At 53.2% G+C, this 24,404-nt stretch overlaps 8 protein-coding genes across 8 annotated transcripts; 4 read left to right on the top strand and 4 right to left on the bottom strand.

Moving 5' to 3' along the window:
- Nucleotides 1-135: 135 nt before the first annotated feature.
- CDEST_02298 (uncharacterized protein) lies at nt 136-429 on the top strand (the record flags this gene model as incomplete). Its single annotated transcript, XM_062918457.1, has 1 exon — nt 136-429. The coding sequence occupies one exon, from the start codon at nt 136-138 to the stop codon at nt 427-429; it is 294 nt and encodes a 97-aa protein (XP_062774508.1).
- A 205-nt stretch (nt 430-634) lies between these two features.
- On the bottom strand, nt 635-2,255 carry CDEST_02297 (Putative glycoside hydrolase, family 7, concanavalin A-like lectin/glucanase domain superfamily). Its single transcript, XM_062918456.1, has 2 exons — nt 1,515-2,255; nt 635-1,427 (listed from the first exon to the last, which is right to left on the bottom strand). Exons 1-2 carry the CDS (start codon nt 2,169-2,171, stop codon nt 789-791), a joined length of 1,296 nt encoding a protein of 431 aa, XP_062774507.1. The 5' UTR covers nt 2,172-2,255; the 3' UTR covers nt 635-788.
- A 1,773-nt stretch (nt 2,256-4,028) lies between these two features.
- CDEST_02296 (uncharacterized protein) lies at nt 4,029-4,494 on the bottom strand (the record flags this gene model as incomplete). Its single annotated transcript, XM_062918455.1, has 2 exons — nt 4,029-4,192; nt 4,272-4,494. 2 exons carry the CDS (start codon nt 4,492-4,494, stop codon nt 4,029-4,031), a joined length of 387 nt encoding a protein of 128 aa, XP_062774506.1.
- A 953-nt stretch (nt 4,495-5,447) lies between these two features.
- On the bottom strand, nt 5,448-6,330 carry CDEST_02295 (Putative corrinoid adenosyltransferase PduO/GlcC). Its single transcript, XM_062918454.1, has 2 exons — nt 6,088-6,330; nt 5,448-6,003 (listed from the first exon to the last, which is right to left on the bottom strand). Exons 1-2 carry the CDS (start codon nt 6,202-6,204, stop codon nt 5,524-5,526), a joined length of 597 nt encoding a protein of 198 aa, XP_062774505.1. The 5' UTR covers nt 6,205-6,330; the 3' UTR covers nt 5,448-5,523.
- Nucleotides 6,331-14,013: 7,683 nt separating this feature from the next.
- Nucleotides 14,014-14,554, top strand: CDEST_02294 (uncharacterized protein). Its single transcript, XM_062918453.1, has one exon. The coding sequence runs from the start codon at nt 14,153-14,155 to the stop codon at nt 14,405-14,407; it is 255 nt and encodes an 84-aa protein (XP_062774504.1). The 5' UTR covers nt 14,014-14,152; the 3' UTR covers nt 14,408-14,554.
- A 1,250-nt stretch (nt 14,555-15,804) lies between these two features.
- CDEST_02293 (uncharacterized protein) lies at nt 15,805-16,206 on the bottom strand (the record flags this gene model as incomplete). Its single annotated transcript, XM_062918452.1, has 1 exon — nt 15,805-16,206. One exon carries the CDS (start codon nt 16,204-16,206, stop codon nt 16,018-16,020), a length of 189 nt encoding a protein of 62 aa, XP_062774503.1. The 3' UTR covers nt 15,805-16,017.
- Nucleotides 16,207-17,158: 952 nt separating this feature from the next.
- CDEST_02292 (uncharacterized protein) lies at nt 17,159-19,349 on the top strand. The gene has a single exon (XM_062918451.1). It carries the CDS (start codon nt 17,574-17,576, stop codon nt 19,131-19,133), a length of 1,560 nt encoding a protein of 519 aa, XP_062774502.1. The 5' UTR covers nt 17,159-17,573; the 3' UTR covers nt 19,134-19,349.
- A 1,689-nt stretch (nt 19,350-21,038) lies between these two features.
- CDEST_02291 (Putative ankyrin repeat-containing domain superfamily) lies at nt 21,039-23,745 on the top strand. The gene is made up of 2 exons (XM_062918450.1): nt 21,039-21,625; nt 21,689-23,745. The coding sequence occupies exons 1-2, from the start codon at nt 21,219-21,221 to the stop codon at nt 23,376-23,378; spliced, it is 2,097 nt and encodes a 698-aa protein (XP_062774501.1). The 5' UTR covers nt 21,039-21,218; the 3' UTR covers nt 23,379-23,745.
- The last annotated feature ends 659 nt before the right edge of the window (nt 23,746-24,404 follow it).

Below are 24,404 nucleotides of genomic sequence, written 5' to 3'. Positions count from 1 at the left end.
GCATTCTATTATAAATGACAGAGCCCAGGTACTGAGAACCGTCAGACGCAGACAGCTCATTACCCATCACCCATCACTCACACTTACACTCACACTCATTTATACTTTCAGGCCTTCGAATCTCAACCGACCATCATGAGATTTGCACCCGCGTTTGTTGTTGCTTCCATGGCCCTGGGCGCTATGGCAGGCTGCCGTTCCGCGCCCGAAGTCTGCAAGTCTGATGTCGGTCCCATTTCACGAGGCCTCACCGACGGATGGGTTTGCGATCTCCCAGAAGACCTTCCCTGCCTGACAGATTGTGAAATCACTGGTTCGAGACAGCGATCTGAGCCTGGTGTCGTAGGGGAGGAGACGACGAAGTGCTGCAGACCAAGCCCCAATTGTAAGCCCTTTATTAGCTCTAAAATAAGACAGCGTCGGTACTGATATGACTACTGTAGGTTAAGCTCATTCAAAAGAACCAATCAATTCCACGTGTCTTACCACGAGACATGGAATGCCTGTGAAAGAAAGCTAGGAGGTGAATGTTGAGAGGGAGCGGGAATAGAACACGGCGAGACAGACAACGGTAGAAACCCATATGGAGATGAAAGATAGTAGTGGGCTTGTCATAGTCACTCTTGAATATTTACCGAATCAAGCAACTCGGTTGGGCACGACGGATGATTCGATTTACACTTGAACGACAAGGGAACGGCTTACGCGGTTGAATGCTCAGAGAACCGATTAGACAACCCCCCAGCAAAAAGGCTGACCACCTCCCCGACGCATCCCATTCTCCTCGCTCAAAGGCTCCTCGGCTTGTTCTTGCACGTCGGCTTGAAGGTTGACCCGAGCTCACCCCACTTGATGTTGCTGAAGGTCACGACGGGGTTCGGCTCGACCTTGACGACGTTCTCGGGGAAGCCCTCGGTGGCGTCGCACGGCCCGGCCTCGGGCGCGCCGTCCAGCCAGCGCATGCCGCCGCCGGCGTCCCACCAGATGCTGAAGGCGAGCACCACGCCCCGGTCGAAGGACTCGCCCATCTCGCGGTGGGCGCCGAGGTCCATGAAGCGCCGGGAGCCCGTCGCCTCGCAGAACTCGTCGTTGAGGTAGTTGACCTGCGGCAGGTCCGGGTTGTTGACGACCTCGCTGCGGACGAGGCGGCCGTCCTGGATGTAGAGCCGGTGGATCTCGGTTAGGACGCCCGCGGCGTCGGCCGGGAACTGCGTGATGACGGTGAAGGGCCGCGTCGTGTCGACCTTGAACTCCGGGCCACGGCCGTAGGTGCCCGGGGTGTTGACGCGGTACGGGTTCCAGGCGCAGCCGTTCTTGTCGCAGACGCCTTCGAAGGCGCACTCTTCACCCTCGCAGAGGTAGACGCCCGTCTGGTTGCACGGGTGCGGCGCCACGTGGACCGCGCGGGAGTTGGCCTCCCAGATATCCTGCATGGGGGGATTTTCTTTAGTAGTTACTCTTTTCCTGAGAGAAAACTGTAGCTGGACAGATTTGGTTGACGAAAGAGGACTTACCATCTCATTACAGCACGACCCGTAGCCCTCAATGTTGGCCTCGCCGTTGATGAAGGGCGTGGTGTAGCACTGCGCGTCGCAGTAGCCGGTGCCGTGGCGCGCGCCGCCCTTATTGAGCTCGCTCTTGCCACCATCGGCCTCCATCTCGGAGGTGTACAGCGCGCTGTTCATGCCGCACGGCAGCCGCGAGACGTCGACGTCAAAGGTGAACTCTTTGCCCGTCAGGTGCATCATCTCGTACCTCTCCTTGGACGGGTCGAGTAGGTAGACGCGCGGGGAGACTTGGACGCCGTCACGGAGCTGGTACATGGTCATGGCGCCGCCGTTCGTGGAGACGCCGACGCGGCTGTAGTCGTCGAGGCCCTCCTGGACGCAGTTCTCGGCGCAGGCCTCCTTGGTCGGGCACGCCGTCGCGTTGGGCGGGTTGCCCCAAGAGCCGCAGGACGCACCGTTGGCCTCCTGGTAGACATTGTGGGCGAGGGAGTCTAGCACGACGAAGTTGTTGACCTCGGTGCAGCCGCCGGCCTTGGTGCAGCGCCACGTCGTCAGAGGTGGGTGGTTCTCGGCCGGTCCGATCTGGCGCTGGGCGGTTGTGAGACCGAGGAAGAAGAGGGTAGTGGCTGCCAGGCCGAAGCGGGAGGAGAATGTTGGAGTCATGGTGACTGGCGGCCGGTGAAGGTCCTTGGTAGAAGGAGAGTGATGGCACCAGGAAATGACCAAGAACGTTCAGACCGAGAGTTGGACGGAGACGGAAGGGTGGTCTGTATTATTATAGCTTCATGACCGACCAGCTTCAACCCAATGTCCAGCTGAATTAAGCCAACGGATCCTGGGTCCCTTTCCGTCTACCCTCTTCCGCTTCCCACAAATTCTCTCTTCACCCGGGGACGTGGGAAAAACACACTTCTCGTCCACGATGTTGACCATGCGAGCCCCATGCTAGTCCCGAGCCAGCATCTTCCGATTGAGACGGAAGGAAGATGATGCTCCGAAGCAAGGGCCTGGCAGATTAAGCTGTGAGGCTGGCTGCGCCAAGCTTAGTTCAAATCTGAACAGAAAACAGGGTAGATAGCCAGCGGGTGTGACCCTCACGGTAGAACGGGCCAGGAACCGCGCATGGGAAGATCTTGGCGCTTCGTTCGGATACAACTCTGCCCTCCCCCCTCCCCTCCAGTTGTTGCGCAGGTGAAGTTACATCTATGCAGCAGCAAGATGCGTGCCACTCATCCGTCCCGTCAGCTTGTCGGATGAAGGCCCCGCGCTTAAACGACTCTGGTTCCTGACAGGAGGAGACCTCAGGGACTAGGCCGTAAAGAGGCGTTCCTGGGAAAAGCAGGAGACAGCACTGAAAGCGGGGAAGGGGCAGGATTAAGGATGGCCTTCGGTCGAATTCCCCAGTTCTCCGCATGAAGCTATTGCAGGGGTGCATGACCGGGGTCGGTGATTCGACGCCTGGGACAGTTGGCCGGCTGTCGTTGTGACTTGAGAGAAAGGAGCAGTCTTTCCGGATGGGACGGTGGGACGGACATAGGCTGCCCTGGCATATGAGATAGAGTCTCGGTGGTTTGAGAATAACAATCAACTTTATCAGGATATTGTGTGAGTTGTAAGTAAGAAACGAGTCCGGTCGATGACAGCCATTAAGTACATCAGTGTATTTGTGTTAATCACTTCAGCTTCACACACAAATTTGGCATATGAATTCAGAAGCGAGGTTGGCAGACTTGAGCATTCCGCACACTAGGCTTGCCGAGAAAACTGGCCGGCGGAGAAACTGCCGCTTATATTGGTTTAATTCTTCCATCCCTTCGCCGGTCTCTCTCGACATTCAATGTTCCCGTTCTTCCGCCTTTGCCCGGCTCGGCACACACACTCTCTGTCACACTCGCAACTTGCGAGCACCTCGCTCCACTCGGTCATCGTAAGCCCTTATCAGAAGATGCGAAGAGACCAACCTTACGGACGGTCGTATGCATGCAACGCTGCCGGTTAATCCATGGGGAGGTTGATGCCGTCTTGCACCTTGCTACAAAGCACACTTCAAACCCCACGCTGGTCGCACTTATCTCCATTTTGCAGTTGTTATCATCCCGTACTACATGCTGTGACCCATTTCGGAGATCAATCTCGCCTATTCCAATCAGCCTGTTGACTTGCGGCCGGCGTGTCACTCCCGGTGTCTCATTCGTGCAGGCAACGAATGTGAAGGTACAAGAAAACCAGGTTGGTCCCCCACACTAACCTCTGCTGGTGTTGTTTATCTTGTCTTATAATGCAACCCAGAGACGGGTTGAAGGTGTCATTTTGTTGTAAAGTATAAAATCGCTGTTATATTTTTGTCTATTTAAGAACCTCTCCCTCGTAGCTAAGCAGATGGAGGCCTGAATAATGGTAGGCTTTCCTTCAGAATACCTAAACAACATCCTTTATGTTTTTTGCGTTCCTTTTCAAGGGATTTCATTCTGACAAACGAAACCCTTATCGTTCACACTAGCTTATTGTGTCATGCTAGACCTAGAATACGGAAACAAATGGGGTATCGGATGCGGGGGCTCCAAAATCCAGGCAATAGGCCTTGAACTGATCGCCTCCTAAATGACCGGCATCACTCTTACAGGTAGCACCTCCATATTTTGTATCGACCCTGCAGTCTGGGCAAGTATCCCACTTCTTGGTTCCTGCTAAAAGTCAGCCTCTGTAAGGTAAGCTAGCCTTAATCTGCGTTTGAGTCATCAAGGCATGTCTAAGAAGATGTACCTGTGTTACGTGCTTTATAAGCTTCACAAGCAGACTTCGTGGCCTCGTCGTGGCCAACAAAAGGTTCTGGGCCGGCTTGGAATTTGATGCAGAGGAGCTCTTTATGCAGATCGGCCATGGCACTAACAAGGTGTATTAGTCTGTAGCTCAGCTTAGGAGGAGTAATAGAAACCAACAATGGAGCCGCAGTTAAGAAGGCGACGAGGACTGCTGAGAATTGCATTTTGAGGTAAGGATGGAAGTTGTTGAGTGAAGGTTGATGAAGACTATAGTGAGTTTGATTTGTGTAAAGACTGTAAAGATTGAGAGATTGTGATGGGAGGTGAAGAATAAGAAAAGCGACGGATCTTCGCCACTTTTATATTTCTTCATGTCGTCTCAATAGTCTTCTCTCGATACTATTAGCTGTACCTCTTGTCTCTTGAGTGCATCTTCATCGTTCCCGTTTTAGAACATGAATTGAACCGCCACACGCAATTTAGAATCTACGTGAGACGCGTCATGTATTCCACCGAAGCACTGGGGCACTAGCAAGGAGAAGCATATCTAGTGCTTCTTCATCTTTATTAAAGCTTCTCTGCTTCTAGAGCTGAGACACGTAGGTTTTCTAGTTGACTGGTTTCAGTACTACTCATCCTTCACAATGTCCTACTGCTTAGGGGGCCAAGCGTGTCCAAGCGTCGACAATAAGAAAACGAAAACGAAAGAGAGCCGCGTTAGAAAAAAGCTCGTCTGTAGATTATAATCTAGCCTATTAGCACAGCCCGTAACACTTCGTTCCCGTTTTCGTTTCCATTCTTGTCCCCACTCTTTTTACTATTCTAGTATCTTGCTCAACCTATATTATTTCGAAGACAACATGCGTGACAAATGATCATCTATTAAATGCCTGCATTACACAGACGGGCTATGTCGCAAGAAATATGGTATATATAGTCATCAGTGACAATGCATCCAATTTTTAAATATTTCTTTTAGGGGGATGGGGGTTCATTGAATGCGCCTATATCAACTGATCACGAGTAACAACAGTTGAAGGCTTCAACGGCACTTATAAACAACACAAGTCGAAACAGAAGCATAGAATACAGACCGTCACCAAAAAAAAAAAAAAAAAAAACATGCATGCGAAACATCGCTTCACTTAGCCGTGTGTCCGGGCAAAAAGTCATGAGAGGCCGTCATCATTCGTTCCATTATCGTTATCAGCTCGGCTGCCCTCCCCTCCTCCGGCTCCCTTTTCCAGGCACAATCATTCCCAGTTGTTTTTGATGACGTCCATGATCACACCGTGGTCCTGGTCCTGCTTCAGGCCGCTCACGACGACAACAGCAACCACGCCCTCGACTCCCGGGACGCGGATGGGGACGCCGCCGCCGTGGATGGCGTACTTACTGGCCTGCTCGGCGCTCATGCCCCACTTCGAGGCGAAGAGCTGCTCGTCGCCGCCGAGCTTGTTGTGGAGCAGCCAGGTGCTGCATCCCCACCGCAGCACGGCGTTGCGCTTGCGCTGCACCCAGGTCTCGTTGTCGGGGAGCGTGCCGGGGCCGACGGCGGTCTGGAAGAGGACCTGCTGGCTGTTGGCGAGGGCGATGGAGATGAGTGTGGGCTTGCCCTCGACGAGGGCGAAGGGGAGGAGGCGCGCGTGCAGGAGGTGGCCGAGCTCGAAGGCGTCTTCGTACGTGAAGGACGAGAGGGTGAATGAGTCGCCGTCCTCCTTGAGGGCCTCGACCTGGTGGGGTTGTCAGAGAGAACAACACTGCGTGGCAGTTTTTTTTTTGGGGGCGTCGTTCTGCGCCCATCAAGAGCAACTCACGTCGCGAGTCGGAGACGGGATGGCGGAGGGAGCGGTGCTCGGGTTGCGGACGGCCTTAAGGGACTGTTCCAAGCCGAAGCCGGCGGGGAAACGGCGGGTCCAGACTTTCTGCGTCATGTTGAGCTAAGGGATATGGTTGTCTTGGACTGCCGATGCACGCGGGTATCAGTTGAACGGTGGTGAATGAGAGCGGTGTGTTGTGTAATTTTTCGGCGCTTCTTTAGTTTCCTTTGCTTTCCTTCGTCTCCCTCTTCTTTCCTTCATCTTTTCTGGCGACAGCGGCGACGGCGTTCTTTAAATTCTTTAGCAAACGGGCAAAGGCCCGCCCCGTTCGGCGGTTCTGATTGATTACCACTCATGACCTGCTTTGCCCCGAATTGTGGTCTCTCAGAGCCCACTTGGTGTTCTAGGCGACTGTTAGAATTACCTGATTCGGAAAGGGGTAGTTGCAATGGCCAATCGGACAGCTTTATCGGAAATACTTCGGGACACGTATCCTGATTTGCAGTTTTGTCCCGGCTGATCACGTGGCTAATGGCAACGATGCTGTGGGCAAAACACTTGTGTTCTTTACCGTATTTGTCCCCATCGTGTGTACCTGTACCTATGCGGCCTTAAGGGACCGGCCCCCTTGGCTACGTACCTTAAATTTTAGTGGCTGGGCGCACGTGGTTTGTGTGTGACGGTTAGTCAGGGTGGCCAGCGGAATATGCATATATGAGTGAGCAGAAAAGAGTGTCTTATTCGTACTAAAGAGTGGATGGTATCACCACGGGCTTGTGGGCCTAATGCTATCCTAATAACTGTTCCAGAGCTAGGGCCAGGTGGAAATGACAGGCTGGCCTGTTTAAGTACAGTCAGACCATCCTGGATGGGTTATGTCCATGACTCGCATAGAAGCATGCATGGATTCTGTCACACCCCCTCAGAGAAGCAACTGTTGAAGTTGTGTCTCTGGATAAAGCAGAGCTTTTGATAACTGACGATTAGCGAGAGCGACAGAAGGTAGGGTAATGTAGTGTTGAAGACCCAAGATTGGGATTTCCCTTGATCAAGTCGTGTGGTGTTGTGACCACTGCTGATCTGGTCTGCAGATCATCCTACCCAAGCATCTAAGCTGCCTGAGCTATCTCGGCTTCTCTGAGAGCCTTGACTTGTTGCTCAACGTTTGCCATACCTAGCTGGGCTAGAAATCGGCAGTGCTTCTGAGCTGGCAGTGCTTTGGTGAGTCCGTCTGCGACCATCTCATTGGTTTTGATCCAGTTGAAGTTGATGAGACCACCCCTGACTTCCTGACGAAGCCAAAGATTGCTGATATTGATATGACGAAGCTTGCTAGTCACTTGAGGTCTCTCGGTGGTGAGGAGTCTCAAGGTTGCTTGGTTGTCGCACTGGAGAGAGTAGTCACCATCAAGATCAAGCTGAAGTTGTTCGACTAGTCGGATAGTGGCCTTGTATTCCTTTGCAGCTTGCGTGAGGGCGACCAGCTCAGCCTCAGTACTCGAGGTAACAACGCGACGTTGCTTAGATGACCTCCAGCCAATAGGGCCACCAAACATCATCATCATATACCCTTGGGTGCTCTTGCGAGTTGCGAGGTCGTCAGCAAAGGAGGCATCTGAGGCACAGAAGAGAGTTCCTGGTCCTTGAGAGTTGTATTCGATCGCGAGATAACGAGTATGATCGAGGTAGTCAAGGCAAGCGTCGGCTGCCTTCTTGTGCTTGGCTGATGGGTTGGTGAGGAATTCAGAGAGTCTGGATGAAGTTCTAGAGATGTCTGGTCTTCCAACGACTCCTGCATAGTTGAGGGATCCAATAAGTCGCTGATAGTGGTGGATTTCGGCTGGAGTTGCTTCCTGATCGTTAGGAGCTAGGTTGTCGACAGCCATTGGTGTCCCAGCTGGCTTCTTCCTCTTGTTCACTGCGAATTCGTCGCAGATCTTGGCAATGTAGTTGTCAAGGCTTAGCCAAAGCTTGCCAGCCTTGCGGTCTCTGATGACTCGTATGCCTAGAAAGATGTTCATTTCTCCTATGATCTTCATCTCGTAGATCTCTTGAAGTCCCTTGACGACTTGCTCGGCCATCTTTTTGTTTTTCTTACGATAAATCACAGCAATATCGTCCACAAAGAAGAAGACTAGGACTCCCTTACCCATGAGGATACAGTCGTCCTCATCAAGGGGAGCAAGTCCAAGTTTCTTGAGAGTATCAGAGAGGCTCTTCTGCCACAAAAGAGGGCTTCTCCTCAGACCATAGAGTGCCTTGCGAAGGATGAGGCAGGATCCCGGCCTGCTGTAGCCCGGAGGGAACCAGACATAAACCAGTTCATCAAGGGTAGCGTTAGTGAAGGCATTTACAGCATCAAGCTGCATCGTCTCTAGGTTGAAACGTGCCACAAGGGCCATCACGCTGCGAAATGATCTTCCAGCGAGTGTCGATGCGTAGGTTTCCAGCCCATTGAGTGGCTGAAGATCTCCTCTGACACAGATCCTTGCTTTGAATCGCTTGAGAAATCCATGCTTGTCGAATTTGTAGGTATATACCCACTTGAGAGGAAGAATTCGATGGATCTTCTGATTGACGTCTTCTAGTCTGGTAAGCTCGAAGGTGCCCTTCTTCCAGACTGTTCGATATTCCACGTTCATTGCTGCCAGCCACTTGGGCCAGAACTTGTGCTCTTTTGCTTCGGAGTATTTCTGGGGAGGTGAGGGGAGGTCTCTGCGATGAATTTGACCTAGATCATGAGCGAAGTCGTCCCATCTATCCTTTTCCTTGGTTGAATCTGTCAACTGGAAGAAGGAAGATCTGATTGATGAAGATCTATCCTTAAGTCGGCGAGAGGATCTTGTAGCTGCCTCTGGTTGGTGATTGGTTTGACCAATTGGCGTTTCCCGATTGTAAATAGAGTTATTGCGGCTTCCTCTTGGTCGTCCTTTTGGTCTCCCTGTACCTATAGTAGGAGGTGGAGCATCCGAAGAATCAGCGACGTGGATTGTTGACTCAGCGGTCGTTGCTGAGGATGATGATGAGGTGGAGGGCGAGCGATCCTGAATTGCAGTATCCGGAGTGGGTGACTCTTCATGGGTTGTTGACTCAGGAGTAGGAGGGTCCTGAATGAAAGGTTGATCTGAGTCTGAAGTTGTTTGTAGTGACAGTTGCTGAGTAACTGTCTCTTCTTCTGGGTCTGTATAGGTTAAAACATGCTCTTCCACCCCCTCAACTGAAGGAGTGTGTGACTCCTGAAGTTGTGTTCCTGGAGAGCCAGTAGGAGTAGGCAGTTGAGGCTCTCGCTGTTGGTCGAAGCACTGTTCCCTGGCATCCCTCGGTCCAACTGCAGCAGCTGAATGATGCTGGAGGTCTTCGTCATTCCACAGTCGTGAATCCATGGGGAGATCTTCACTCTGAGGATCAGGAATCGGAATCTCCAGAATAGAGAAGACTCTCTCTAGCTCCGTTCGATGAAGGAGACTGGTATCCTCCTGGCTGGGATCGTATAGCTTCGTTTCGTCGAATGTGACATCTCTGGTCCTCATGACCTTGTTGATTGCTGGGACCCAGATGCGATAAATGTTGGTACTGTCATAACCACAGAGATACCCAACGTGGGCTCTAGGCTCGGTCTTGTTCGCCTTCTCTTCCCCTCTAAGGTATGTTGCAGTGAGAGGGTAGGCCTTACAGCCGTATCGTCGTAGATGAGCAAGTTGGGGGAGCTCAGCTCTCTGATGAGTAGTCCAGGGCCTAGAGTTGAGCCAAGAATTGATCAATCCCTCTGGGGTTTGCCAAGCGTGCCTCTTGCGGGGCATTCTGTTGCTGAGATAATTTGCAGCTCTCACAAGTTCAGGGGCTAATTCCTCTGGGAATCGTGATTGATATCGTAGGGCCCTAGTGATCTTGAAGAGAATCTCACCAGCCTTCTCTGCTGGATTTTGAGCCCCAGTATAGGCTGCAGATCGCTCAATAAGCTTGCCGTTATCTGCTGCCCACAAGTCGAAGGCATTTCGAAGAGCTGTTTCCCAATCAAGGCGAAGGATCGAGAGTTTGAAGTGGTATTGTTGCTCAAGAAATGTGGCCATCTGAATGATCGCCTGGAGTCCCTCCTTACGAGAATTGAGGAACCGGACCCATGTAAACCCACTCCATTCGTCCCTTACGAGCAGGACGATCTTCTCACCATTATAGGTCCTTCTCAGTGTGAAGAAGTCTATGGAGACGTAATCTCCTGGGGCGGTCGGATTGTGGTCAGGCCTCCTTCTTGAGACTTTACGAATCGCCTTGCCTGTGCTGCAAGCCTCGCATTCGATGGTTGTCACCCCCTGAATCTTGATTCCTCGGCTGGTCTTGAGCAGATGCTCAAGAGCTTTTGCACTTGGATGGCCGAGACGTTCGTGCCAGATCATGGCCTCTGCAATGGAGGGCGTAAGAGGATCCCTGGAATTAGGTTGACCTCGCTTGGCTGCAGGCTGGGCGTCTGAAAGAACGAAGCTAACGTGTTTATCGGAGGTTGTATTTGCTGGGACTGACGTCGTGGTGTCGTTGTTGTTGAAGGATGAAGCTTGAGCAATAGTTGAGTCATGATTGTGGTACTCCAGGAGATATTGACCATGTTTCCAAGGTGTGTGATACAGGACCTCTCCTGTTCTGGTCTCAAGTCCTGGATGGCGAACCGTGAAGATCAGGCCTTTTTCCTTCAGGGGCTCAGCTCCAATGAGGGTTACAGGGTAGTCTGGGCAATACCAGGCATCCCGTACGATAAACCCTTTCTTCCTGAGACCACCTTGGTTAGGGCGGATCTTCATAGTCCCGCGAGCGATAGCTGTCATTCTTCCTCCTCCAGTAGTGAACTCTGTTGAATGGCTGAAGTCTAGATCCTTCATTCTAGAGCGATCGTTGCAGATGTGGAATCCAGTCCCAGAGTCGACGATAACACTGTTCCGGAGTGGAAAACCAGCATATAGACTTATTGCTGGAGCGCTGTTTGGGGCAGCATAGAAGGACGAGGAATCAGAACTGTGTTCGGTGTCCCTATCGGAGTCTGACTGCTCTTGGTTGAAGTAGGAAGAACTTTGACCTGCGTTCTCCTTGTACGGTGGAGAGGAAGATTGAGTAGCCGGCTTGTCTGACGAGGCTGACGAGGAGACTTTAGCGTTGTTGAGTCGCCCCTGCGCCCTTGGGTTCTTCTTAAGCCAGGCCTGACCCCGTTCAATAGCCTTCTTGTTCTGAGGATGGTTTGGGTCGTAACTAGCCTTCCTCTTCTCCGGGTTGAAGTGAGGACAGTCAATGACCCAGTGTTTTATATAACCAAGGCAAGCAGGACACTTGGGAACCAGTATCTCGTTTCTTTTCCCTTGTGACTCTGTTGGATTGCCCTTCTCATCTTCTCCTTGCCAAGTGGCGAAGCTAGATGCTTTGGCATCTTTGAATAGCCAGTCAGGATGGAAGGACCTGACCCATTGACGGAAGAAGTTGGCTTGTTGAATTCCAGCACATTTCTCTCCTGCCTTAGGGGGTTTCTTTATGCCGTTTTGGTTGAAGGAGAAGGTAGCAGTTGTATAGTAGCTGGGAGCGAGTGGCTCGACTGCCTTAAGGAAGTCAGCAACTTGAGTGGTTGGGTCAAGAAGCGCTGGAAGTCCAACGTCAACGACCTCATCCATGATGTCAATGTAGTTGCTGAGCCAATCAGACAGCTTGGATCGCTTGATTGAGCCCATGTGAGCTTGATAGCGACGAAGAATGAGTTGTTGCCTCGCGTAGTTATCCGGGGCAAGCTCGTCTCTGAGAGCGATGATCATTTCTCTGAGACTCTCTTTACCACTGACGTGGTTGATGTACTGGGCCTCAACTGTGGAGGTGACCCAGGAAAGAACGGCAATGATGCCTTTGTTAGCCCTTTTGTAGTCTTCCATTCGATCGGCATGTCTGGCCTTAGCCAAGGCAAGCTCGTTGACGAAGTTCTCGGCTTCAGGGCTTGGTTCAGTAAGACGGGGCCTGATGTTCACCACTTGTTGGTCTGGATCTATATAGTTCCAGACCTCATGGATCCTAGCCACCAGCTTGAGGTTTCCGTACCATTTGGTCCAGTCAGCGTCAGAAGTCAGCTTCTGAGTGACCTTAGATGACTCCATGGTTGAGGAAGAGGCAATTGTAGCCTTGTGGGGTTGTATCGATATCGTTAGGATGGATCGATTGCCTATAGAGAGGCAGAGTTGTTGCTTCCGTTGAAGCTGAAGATCCTGGCCTGTGTGGCTGCAGGATTGGCGCTGGCCAAAGGAGACTGAATAGTCTCAAGAGTTGCAATGCACTTGATCGATTGATGCTGTCTGAGTGACAGGTCCTTGCCTCTTGGCTGAAGGAATCAATCAAGACGACAGTTGCTAGAGTCGACTGGGCTCATAACTGACGGTTAGTCAGGGTGGCCAGCGGAATATGCATATATGAGTGAGCAGAAAAGAGTGTCTTATTCGTACTAAAGAGTGGATGGTATCACCACGGGCTTGTGGGCCTAATGCTATCCTAATAACTGTTCCAGAGCTAGGGCCAGGTGGAAATGACAGGCTGGCCTGTTTAAGTACAGTCAGACCATCCTGGATGGGTTATGTCCATGACTCGCATAGAAGCATGCATGGATTCTGTCAGTGTGCTTCTCTACGTGGGGGAGGAAGCAATTGTGCGTTACGACAACATAACATAGGAGTCAAAACCTTACATTTTCCCTACTCTCCCTGGGGTGAACAGGCGTGTTCACATCGTGACTGTGCCGCCGCACTTATTCAGTGACAATTACTCCATAGTGCTGGAAGCAAGACCGTTGAGCGGAAGCAACGCATAAAGTCGCACCGGTAGGTCGAAGCTTACTGCTCATTAGTGAAGTGCACCTCAAACAACCGTACTTGTGGATGTACATTTGTTAACTGCCCACACGCTTCCAATTCTTTTCCTATGTAGGGCAATAGCGGCTATTTCATCATCTACTGTCCACTTGGTGATAGCACACGGGCCGAAAAATCTGACTGCTGCTGCCGTAGCCTGCGAGACAGGCGAGAGAGGCATGTAGCATTCGTCTCGATGGAGCTTCTTATCACGGTCGTGGTGGCCTATCTTCTTCGGTCTGGATGATCTTATGGTCGTCATTCCACCCCTGCTTGCACCCTATGCCAGGTTCAGCTTCTCAAAAGGGAGGCTTGCAAAAACGTGGACTGCCAGTAGTAGAGATGTGTGCAGCGACATCAACCCGTTTTGTCGATCCCCGACCTGAAAGGATCTCTCACCGACCAAGGAAGAGGCAATCGAGAACCGCTAGAAACAATTCCCGACGGGATGGATAGATAGAGAACTGTTAGACCCATTTCCCGACGGGATAGAGCTGATCAGTTGTTGTAAACCCCATAAATGGATATTTGTATCCTGACTCGAGTCTAGACGAAGCCAATAACAAATGAGACCAACTTGTCAAAGAGGAAGGCCATAAGTATACCTACGCGAGGAATCACTACAAGGTGGATAATGATCCATAGGTAGTGGCCAATGGCAGCGCAATAGCAACCTAATTTTCAGGCAATAGACTCGTCACTGGGGATGGCCAGGGTAAATGGAACATTGTACCCATTATCACCGCAACAGTTTTCAGATGTTCTAGTCAAACACATCTCCAGCGAGTTACACACGTACACAGAAGATCAATACAATAAGCCAATAAAATACATGTCACTGTTTAACACGACTGTCAATTAACGTCAAACGAGAATGAACACGAGATCTACGATTACAAGTCATGAGAAGGTATCAACCGAGATAAGACCAAAACAACGGCAGCACGATGCCGACTACAAGGCAGAGTCGGGATGCTATAAGAAGAGAGGAAATTCCAAGTAATTAGGTTCCTACTCCTCACCACACCATCACAGTCTCTTGGCACTGCAGTCTTCTCACAATCCCAATATCAACGATACAAAACAAAAGGACAAAAAAACAACAAAAACACCGACGCCTGGCAACCCCTTTACCAATCACCATCACCATCACCAATACCATCACCACCATCGGGAATCACCAATCAACAGTCGCAAAGATGCAGTTCTACATCCCAGCCGCCATCGCGCTCATGGTTGCCGGCGTCATGGCCGCTCCAGCTCCTGCTCCCGCCACTCTCGAGGCGAGAAGAACCTGTATCGGGGGCGCCATTGTGTGCTCTTACAACAATGGCGGACGCTGCATTGTCCCCTGCGTTTTCAAGTGCAGATGCCCTCCCGACTGGGACGGTGGACACAACAGCGCCAGCGGCTGCGGCATCATGACCGATCGCATGGGTCAGTGCTTCCCGTAGACAAAAGAAAAAACGGCTCTTTGGAGAGTGCCTAGCCAGCAGGGCTGCTGGCTGGGGCATCTTTAGAAGTGGGCGGTTTGAAGGGGGTCTGTGACTTGGAGGGTTACGTTCCGGAGATGTTGGAAGAGGAAATATGTGTGAGGACTTGTTAAACAAAAGTAAAGATGGACTCTAGGGTTATGTACATAGCCTACATCACTTGATTATATAGGCCTAATACACCTCAACACAACACTGATGCTTGATTTTTAAGTTGTAGCGAATCGGTAGGACATCCTCATCTGTAATAGCTCAAGTTCTCTTCTTCAATTTCTTTTCGCTCGACCACAACTACCGAAAAGTGCCTTTAACACTATGACTATCCTCCAACCCTCAACTATAAACTTTTCCAGCCTGTATTTATATAATCCCCTTTTGTTTATCCACTTTATTCTAGGTATAATAGGCCAGTATAATAGGCCAGTATACTACAGACGAAATCAACAAAGCGCTAAAAGATATCGTCAGAATTTAAGAGCCTGAGGAAGGCGGCTTAGGTACAGAGGATCTGAATGATAACTCCCCCGGTTGGCTGCGCTCTAATGTCTTGCCTCACCTCCCATTGAAAGTCAAACGGCAAAAGAGCATTAGTGAACCTGACTGTCTCAGCTCATGGTAATCTCGCACCACTTGAATGTCAGCGTTTGCGACCTCTGATTACTGTGGTTGCAGGCAAATGTTCTAGCTCCCTTGTCAGGTAGATTGTAGGGGTGCAGCCACACTTGGCTCGGCAACAGTACATCTAGCTATTTCTGAGGCACGTAGATGCGTACTTACGTGTCTACAAGGGTCAGGCTCGTTGACCTAACCTGCACCTTACTAGGCAGAAATTTAAAACTTACTACAGGTACACACTATAACAGATGGCTGATTAATCTTCTTCTTGGCTTCGTTGTGTACGAAGGCTGTTTAAGTAGTGGCTTGTTGTAAAGCATGAGTGATTTGCTCCTCATCTTAGATGATACAAGCTACTGAGTTCTTTTTTGAAACCTGCAGTGACTAAGTCGCAATTAAGTTCACCGTGACAAACTTCCGTCCGAGGCTCGAACTGGATCATCCCAGTAGAGGACGGAGGTAAAGACCGGATGAAGGATTAAAGTTTGATGGTTTACGTATGTCGACTTGAACTCAACTCAAGGATGGACGGAGTTGGAGTTGCTAAGCTGAAGTGCCCTTCCGGCCGGCCGGTCGCAAAACAGACTGTCGTCCGACATCTTGGGCAGTGTTCCGGCACCGCAGATCACAACCAGACAACGAGTCCATCTCGGACAACGGCCGGTTGGCCCAATGGCAAGGCGTCTGACTACGATCGAGTATGGTATCAGGAGATTCTGGGTTCGACCCCCAGGCTGGTCAAGTTGTATTTTTGCTCAGGGGATGGATGGATGGATGGTCCACGGCCCCGAAAAAAAAGAAGAAAAAAAAGAAAAGAAAAGTGCCTAGCAGGCGTGATTCTTAGGGCACAGCTTTGCTCCTAGGAGACTCCACAACTGGCTGCTGTGCGTGGTGTGGGTCGGGGCACGGTTCGTTGGTTGTTTGCTGGGCATCAAGCTTGCGTTCGTCAGTCGGGTTTACCGTCGATGGCATGAGTTGACGGGAGGGACAGAGGGTACTCGGAGTTTGTTCGTGTGTGGTGAGTGGTTGAGCTGTTTGGGTTTTACCGGAGTCGGGATCGGACGCGCCCCGCGCGAGAAGAAGCTTGACGCGTGTTGAGCGTCAGAATGCCCATCGGTCCAGCTTTCGTGCGTACCGTACGGCATTGAAATATCATCATCTCATCCACTCGCCTCACCTCAACAACGAATTGAAAGCGAGAACGAGGCGGCGGATTCCGTCATGTTCAACATCTGGGGAATGACGGCCCAGAGTCAGGGGGGATGGATGCTCGTGTCCCGTCGGCACCACGGCTCCGCGTCGGCAACATGCGGTCGCCGGTGACGCCGTGGGATCCCTACCGGCAGTCTCGGCTTGTGGGAGAGGCTCTCCTGGCTGCCTGCCCACAACTTCAGGGGGGGGGCCTTTTGAGGTTCCGGGATCGCAGACTAGGTGAGCCTTGAGCATGGCCAATGTGACGCCCAGACTTCCGAGGCCTTTTCACAACGGTTATGAACAAAGCACGACGGGCACACCCATTTACCCTATCATCTAAGCAAGACGATCAGCAACCAACGCATAAAGTAAAATCAAACTTTAATAACCGGCAAGTGGAACCGCTCAAGAGGTCTCTGGTTCCCCCCTTGGCGGCACCCAATCTCCTCGCGAGGCCTGACTCGTATCTCGACAGGGGTGAAGGTTTCAACCGGGACTCGGGTCTCATGTTGGCCCCCCCTCCCCACACAATCTCACAATCTCGAGTCTGCCCTCCCCTTCCCCCTTGGCTGGGTCTCCGAGAGGAGAGGAACCACATAAGGAAGTGATCACGACAGATGTCAAGCGATGCTGCCACCGCTGCGGACAAGCGGCTACTGACTGGGTCAAGGAGTCCAGGAACAGTCCCCCCCCCCCCCCCCTAATCCCGCAGTGGCCGGGTTTCCAGGCCCTGCCTCCCCCCCCTTTGGGCCCCGAACGCCTTTTGAGGGGGATACCTGTCAGTGTAGCCTGTACGAGAGGGGAGAGACCGAGAGGGGAGAGACCGAGAGGGGAGAGACCGAGAGGGGAGAGAGGCCGAAAGGGAGGGAACGAACTGGATGGGGTTCAAGGATGTTTATCAATACCAAGTGAACCGTGCCATGGCCCATCTCGCTCTCTCCAGGCTCCGTCCAGCACGGGTGAAAGCCCGGTAGGAAACTTGGATCCTTTCTCCAGCAGTCTGGTGCCCCCCGTCCTTCTCCTCCACAACCTGTCAACCGCCCTAAAACTCTTTCCTCGTCCCAAGACCGACGACCGTTTCTTGGAACCGCAAATTCCGCCCTGGCCAGACGCTTTGAACGTGTTCGTGAGATCTTCAAAGTGGAAGAGAAGAAGATTGAAAAAAACAAACGAAACAAAGGATAGCCAATGTTGGAAAGGGGACTGGTCAAGGCACTGGTCAAGGCGTCCCGATAGGAGAAACCAAACACAGAACACACAGGTCCCCCCCATCCTCTCTTCCCCGACGACGCCCGTCGTGCGTCGAACCGTCGAAAAAATGGCGCCGAGGCATCGGCATCGAACCATTCCGACCTCCTCCCTCGTCATCTCATACCTCGTGTCCCAATCCCAGGCGGCCTTCGTCAACGACTTCTCCGCGTACCCGGTCAATGCGAGACCATGTATGAACACGGCGGCGGCGGCGTCCGGCTGCGCCGGCAACACGGTGACGGAGATGAACACATGCCTCTGCGGCAACGGCGGCAACTTCGTGATGGCGACTGCGAAATGCGTCGAGAAGGAGGCCAAGGACGAGCTCGACGACGTATACGGAATGCTCCTGACATCCTGCACGGATTCCAAGACGCCGCTGGCCGTGTCGCAGGCCCAGTTCCTCGACCCCGAAGAAGAAGAAGACGACGATAAGGCGTCTTCGACGTCCTCCGTCAACGGCGTCAGCAGCATCAGCAGCAGCATTGGCGGCGGCAGCTCAACAACATTCGCCACGTCTATCACAACGCCGCCGAACGCGGCGACCTCGGCACAGGCACAAGCGTCGATCACGTCCACGTCCATGACGACCTACGAGAGCGTGGCGCCGGGCGGAGTGACGATCACAGTTACGAGGGGGATCGAGGTGGTCCCCACGGGGACGGTCAGCAGCGGGCAGCAGGGTAGTAACGGCGACACGTCCAGCTCCGGCGACGACGACAGGCCCGGCGGAGGGGTGCTGGCGGCAGGAATCGCCGGGGGGTTCGCCGTTGTCATCGGGGCTCTTGCGTTCCTCTGCTACCGTCGCCGGAAGCAACGCAAGGAGCGAAAGGGCCAGGTCGGGGCCGGCGGCAAGTTTGCGTCGTTATCCAGCGCGACGAGCCTCACGACGATGACGGCCTCGCCGCCACAGGGCCAGGCGGCGACGACGGCATATCACGGTGCGAACGATCTCCGACCCAACACGGCAAACTCGATGCAGATGGCCGTGGGCACCGCTGCATGGGGCCGTCAACAGCAACAGCAACAGCAACAGCAGCAGCAGCAGCAGCAGCAACATCAACAACACTACCAACATGGACCACAAAGTCCTCAACACTGGCAGCAAAACAACTCACCGAATCAGTACGGCCAGCCTGCAGGAGCTTGGCCATCGCCGGTAACCAACACGGACGGCACCAACGGATCATGGGGGGTCTCGCCCGTCTCGCAATATCCCACTCACGCGTCGAGGGGACACGAATCGCCCCCGGCACAGAACGCGACCTGGAACGCGCACGAGGTGCCCGCGGGCGTCCCTGCGCCTCACCCTTCACACCACCCGTCGAACCACACATATGCCCCCGTCTTCGAACTACCCGGAGACGAGACCCAGGCCGTCGAGGCCGACTCAACGCCCATCGGCCACGCGCAGCCGATCCGGCCGCCCTCGCGGTCGATACAGTCGACGCCGGCGCACATGTCGGCTCACCCAGCACCGGCACAACCGGCAGCGGCACACCATGGAATGCCGCACAGGCAGATTGACGACGCGCTGCAAATATCACAGGTGGAGTTGCCGCCGCCACGGTACTCGGGACCCTCGTCAGGGTCGGAATGGGCCAGCGAGGACAAGAAGTTCGGCTAAGCGAGGGGCGCGAGAGGGGGATTCAGTCAGTCGGGTCCCCCTCCCCTCCTCTTTGGCGAGATAGCTCTTCAGCATCATGATTAACTTTTTCTTAAATTTTGTAATACTACCTACCTACCCGCCCATGTAGACATCCCAGGGCATCACTGCCGACATGATGCAGATGCACAAGTCTTTTCATATATCTATACATATATATATACCACACGAATATTGACTCACTACCATACCTTCCATTTGTTGAAGTGGAAACAGGACGGCTCGGAGTCCTTGGAGATGAGAGGCATCCATCCGTCCGTTGATTAATAGTTGTTAGTTGGCTCACTGTCTTTCTCGTACCGGCAGAAAATGAGGATTGTAAAGAGGGGGATTCAAACGAAATCAATCGCATGAAAGGCAAGCAGATGCTCGCCGCCAGACACTTCTCGCGGTCGCCCTGAACGGCCAATGCCGTCATGACGATGACGAGTATCTTGCGTACGACGTCTATTGGGTTCTTGCAGATCATTGTAGAGGAGGATTGTGTCGTCCAGCCTGTCACGGCCAGGGACCACCCAAGTCTCCTCCACGTCAGAATGCTGCCGCACTTTGCCGTGAACAACCTTCAGTTACGTAGGTGATGTAATCACAAATGTGGCAGAAGAGGGGCATCGCGGAAACAAAGGAGATGTGTGTTTGCTCGGCTCTCAGTGCAGAAAATGCATCATTGAACCGCCATCCTTCTTGCCTAAGCGACATTCATCAACAATAATTCACTCTTAGGGCTGCAGGTGATCCTGGAGACTGTTCTTCAGGTCTTAATCGCCAATAAGGGCGTCGGCTTTTGCGCGATCGGCCAGCTTCTCGATTTCATCGTCTTTAAAGTAGTCGCTGTAGGCTAGATAGGGACCGTCGCTCTTGGGAATATTAGAGCAGTCAAGGATGAGATTAAAAAGGGCTGGCTGGCTGGCTGGCTTGGCTACCTTGCCTTATCAATCAAGTTGTAATCACTGGCGTGATGCGTTAAAAAACAAGGAAACAAAAACGAATGTCCCTAGCAAGGCTCGAACTTGCGACCTTTGGATGTCCCGACTTGAAGCCAGGTCACATTGATGAGTAATATGAGACCAACGCTCTACCGACTGAGCCATAGAGACCGTTCATGGATTTGGAGCAATAGAAACCAACCTAACAATGCAAGAGCAAAACTCACTGCCGCTCCTATTCTATCAAATTCTTGCACTTCATCAACCGCCGCCGTCTTCGGACGGTGTTTTTAGCGTCTGTTACGAAGTTGCTTTTGCTGAGAAAGAAAACCACGAGTTACGGCAGCATCAGCAGGCTCGAAATTGTTGAAAGCGGCCTGTCGCATGGTGTAGATCATGGAAATAACCTCACCATTACCAACCAGTTTGACGCGTCACACAACCTTTTGTTTAATTCAACCTCCAAACAATAACTGAGCCGATGCGATACAGGGCAATAGGCATCCTATACGGACGCTGGCTCTGTGGCTTGACCGCGTACTGTCACCGGAATGCCTTGATTCAAGAGTTAACCCCGATCCCAGCCCTACGAAACCCGTTCGCTTCGTCATATGCGTGTCTGATAGCCCGCTCTTGATCCAATAGAAAGCTCAGAGACATTCATCCACCCCTGACTAGACCAGCAGATCGGCCTGTTTCTGTCGACCAGAAGAGGCCTCTTGTGAGTCTTGTCAGCCTTACCCAGCCACAATAACATGCGGGTGTCGTATTCCGAACGCGCGTCTCGACGCTAGCCACCGACTCCAGAGCCCAAGGCGGGCTTTGGGTCGGCTCACTACTTCCTACGGCTGAACTGCGAGACTGAGGCGCAGGTTTTGCCTGCTTACCATGCGGGCGGTGCCTCCCATCCGGATCTTGGCGTCCGCTGTTCTTATCATCATCCCACCGCGCGCGACCGGACACATCAGCGGGGTCAGGTATCCTTGCTCCCCTCTCATTTAACCATAAATCATTGTCAACCACTGGTGTTTGCTATTGAGGGCATTCGCAGAGCGTGGGGCCGCTGATAAACTTGAAGAACCATCCCCCCCCCCCAAATACCTGATCGCTTGTTGTGACAATGGTGGGCTTCTCCTCCGCCGCTATAACATCAACCTGTGACGACATCTCCCACCGAGCCGTCTCGACGTCGGCCGAGCTCGACGGCCTGCTCAAGGCCATTGACCCCGGGAGCACCGCTGCCCAGCACCTGATCTCGTTCTCGGCAAAGCTCGACCAGTTCAGAGACACCACGGAACGGCTCCGGGCGTGCCTCGACGGCGCGTCGGCCATCTCGCCGGGCCTGCGGAATGCTCTTACCATTTCTCTCCAGCCATGCGCGGACGCGGCAGCGGTCGTGGACAAGCAGATCCGCAGGCTCGACCCGGGAAACGTGACGGGCCTCAACGCCGACGTGATCTTGCAACATGAGAGCTATCACATGGCGAACACCCGCCTATTCGCACAGTTCATCCAAGTAGTCCAGATGTGAGTCTGTGAAGACCCCAGTTCACACCGTGCATCGCGTAATTGGTTGCTGAACTCGCATAGGCCCACGGTTGCCCAGCAGGACTCCAAGCTCTCAGCACCCGACGGGCATCGGCTGCTGGAAACGGCCGTAGAAACATCTCAGATCGTCCTCACGCGCAGCGACATTCTTCAAGTCACGGAAGAGTCCAGCAACCTGGCCATCAGAAGTGCGGCAAACGCAGGAGGGGCTCAGGACACGGCGGATGCACCCCCGCCAGACTATCTCACGGGCAAAAGTGGCAAGGGGAAAAGCAAGGCCACCGGCCAGTTTTTCTCGTCCATCTCCAGCTCCTTCAAGGCAATGACGGCCGGGTTGCGAGCCAAACCAGAGCCCATGGTCATCGCCATGTGCCAGGCAGCAAAGAGCGGTGACGTGGGACACCTCAAGGGCTTCGTCTCGCAAGGGGTCAACATCAACGGCCAGAACGAGGAAGGGTACACGCCTCTCATCTGCGCCATCCGCGCCAACCAAATCCAGGCCGTCGAGTTTCTCCTCAAGTCGGGGGCGGACCGATCAGCAAAAGACTCGTTCAGCGGGAAGAAGAAGCCGCCGCTGTTCCACGCCGCCGAGTGCGGTCTCCTACCGGTTGCCGAGCTGCTCATCAACGAAGGCGCGGACATCAAGGAACGCTCGTGGTCGAGCCAGCCCTTCTTCATCGAGGTCGCCAACAGCGATCGTCTGGACATCATCAAGCTCTTCCTGACCCGGGGGTGCGACCCCAACACCGCGGCCATCAGCGGGCGCACCATCTTCATCCATGCCGTCCAGGCCGGGAGCCTTCCGCACATGAAGCTCCTGCAGGAGTTCGGCGCCGACGTGAACGCCCGCGACATCACTGGCCAGCCCACGCTCCACATGGCCCTGGGCCAGAACCGCATGGACATGATCTCCTTTCTCCTGGAGCACGGCGCGGACCCCAACGTCATGGATCTGACCGGCAGCACCATGATCGTCTCGGCGTTGCACAGGAAGAAGTACGACCTCGTCAAGCTGCTCCTCACCCGGGGCGCCGACCCGAACGTCACGGGCATCATGGGCAAAGGCGTCCTGTGGACGATGCTGCAGAACAAGGACATGGAGGAAGGCATCAAGGTCGACCTCGTCCGCGCGCTCCTGCAGCGGGGGGCCAACCCCAACGAGGTCGACAACTGGGGGGAGTCCATCATGAGCCTGGTCATCACGCTCGGCAGCACGGAGCTCCTCCGGACGTTCCTCACGCACGGCGGCAACCCGAACAAGAAGATCAAGGACGACACGTTCCTCCTTTACGCCATCGGCCAGGGGCGGCACGAGGACGCGAAGCTGCTCCTGACGCACGGCGCCGACGCCAACGCGGCCGACGGCAAGGGCAGGACGCCGCTCGGCGAGGCTATCCAGTCCAACAGCCACTCCCTGGTGCTCACGCTACTCACATTTGGCGCGGACGTCAACAAGATGGCGAGCATCCGGCCGCTGACAATGGCGCGGCTGCTCCAGAACCCGGAACTCACCCAGCTGCTGACAGAACGGGGAGCTCAGGCTCCCGAGCCGCCGAAGCAGGAGGTCATGCCGTCTTCACCAGCGAGTCATGGCCGGCAGGACACGAGCTCCAGACGGCACAGCCGTCCAGGACGTGAGGGGTCAGAGATGCCGCCGCCGTACACGGAAGCTAGCGTTCCCGAGGTAGCTGCAGCGGTGGGATCTCCAGTGAGCGGGAGAAAGCTGGTCTAGACCGATTCATCCGAACCGTCGGTGATAGTCTCGGAACGATTCTGCACGTTTAATTCACTCTCAAGGGCGTTCAAGGTGTTTCGGTATACATGGGAAGGGTCCAGAACTTACAAGAGTTCCCATAATGAAGAGTCCATGGATTTGGATCGGGTTTAATGCAGTAATACATACATCAACCCCGGTTTCATTCCACGGCGCCTTTTCTTCTTTTTGTGAGAGCAACGGATGATTGTATTACGCCGGTAATGACTGTTGTAGTTGAGCTCTTGGTTGCATCCATTCTGTTTTGGCCATTAGTCAGTCATATACCCGGCATTGTACGTTCGTTAGCATGTACTTCTAGAGGACTTACCGAGACATGTAGCACAGTTGATGGGACAGACCCCACGATGGAAAACCACCATGTTCAAACGTGAAGATTCATGATGGTTTTCATGAACTGTTTCGTTGTATATCCACAGAAATGGCTGGTTAGCTGTGTGTCAACAAGCTTGAAGAACTTGAGCCCCCACGCCCCATTGCTGTATACCCCATTCCAGCCATCGCTTATTGCAGGGGTTGCAAAACCAGCAAAACTATAGGACTGACCGTTTAATCAACTCAAGACGGCCTATGAAGTTGAGGCGAAGGTTTACAATCGGGTGCTGTCAATGCCAAGTTTACGGACGACGTTGACCCTTCGCCATTTCACTGCTGAACGTAACCAGTTTGAAGAAGTTGACGGCGACCATTACAGGGCGCTGGAAAATCAATCCTATGGAGGAAAAAAAATATCCATCTCTTGCCAGATGGCGGGGCTTGTCGGTGAAGGAAGCGGATAGGCATGATTCATGCAGAGCGATTAATGAACCTTGCTCTTGGCGCATGTGAGCAGTTGACGAGGCGATGTGACATGGACGTCTCCAAGGGACTGTTCTAGATCGCAAGTAGGATATGTGTCCTGACAGCAAAGTCCCAGAGACGACTAGCTTGCTTGCGTCGTGACATCTCGCCGAGGTACAGATAGTTGATGCCACAAACATGTCA

This window comes from Colletotrichum destructivum, chromosome 2 (assembly GCF_034447905.1).
Source record: "Colletotrichum destructivum chromosome 2, complete sequence".
Taxonomy (NCBI): Eukaryota; Fungi; Ascomycota; class Sordariomycetes; order Glomerellales; family Glomerellaceae; genus Colletotrichum; species Colletotrichum destructivum.
The sequence above is the reverse complement of the archived record's forward strand: the minus strand, read 5'-3'. Positions and strand labels throughout refer to the sequence as shown.

Bases quoted from the DNA above. Each gene is read 5' to 3' on its own strand.
- CDEST_02297 (XM_062918456.1), bottom strand. From the start codon at position 2,171: ATGACTCCAACATTCTCCTCCCGCTTCGGCCTGGCAGCCACTACCCTC. The intron at 1,428-1,514 runs GTAAGTCCTCTT...CCCCCCATGCAG, and splicing joins GGTCGTGCTGTAATGAGATG to GATATCTGGGAGGCCAACTC.
- CDEST_02295 (XM_062918454.1), bottom strand. From the start codon at position 6,204: ATGACGCAGAAAGTCTGGACCCGCCGTTTCCCCGCCGGCTTCGGCTTG. The intron at 6,004-6,087 runs GTGAGTTGCTCT...CAACCCCACCAG, and splicing joins TCCCGTCTCCGACTCGCGAC to GTCGAGGCCCTCAAGGAGGA.
- CDEST_02291 (XM_062918450.1), top strand. From the start codon at position 21,219: ATGGTGGGCTTCTCCTCCGCCGCTATAACATCAACCTGTGACGACATC. The intron at 21,626-21,688 runs GTGAGTCTGTGA...GAACTCGCATAG, and splicing joins TTCATCCAAGTAGTCCAGAT to GCCCACGGTTGCCCAGCAGG.
- CDEST_02294 (XM_062918453.1), top strand. From the start codon at position 14,153: ATGCAGTTCTACATCCCAGCCGCCATCGCGCTCATGGTTGCCGGCGTC.
- CDEST_02292 (XM_062918451.1), top strand. From the start codon at position 17,574: ATGGCGCCGAGGCATCGGCATCGAACCATTCCGACCTCCTCCCTCGTC.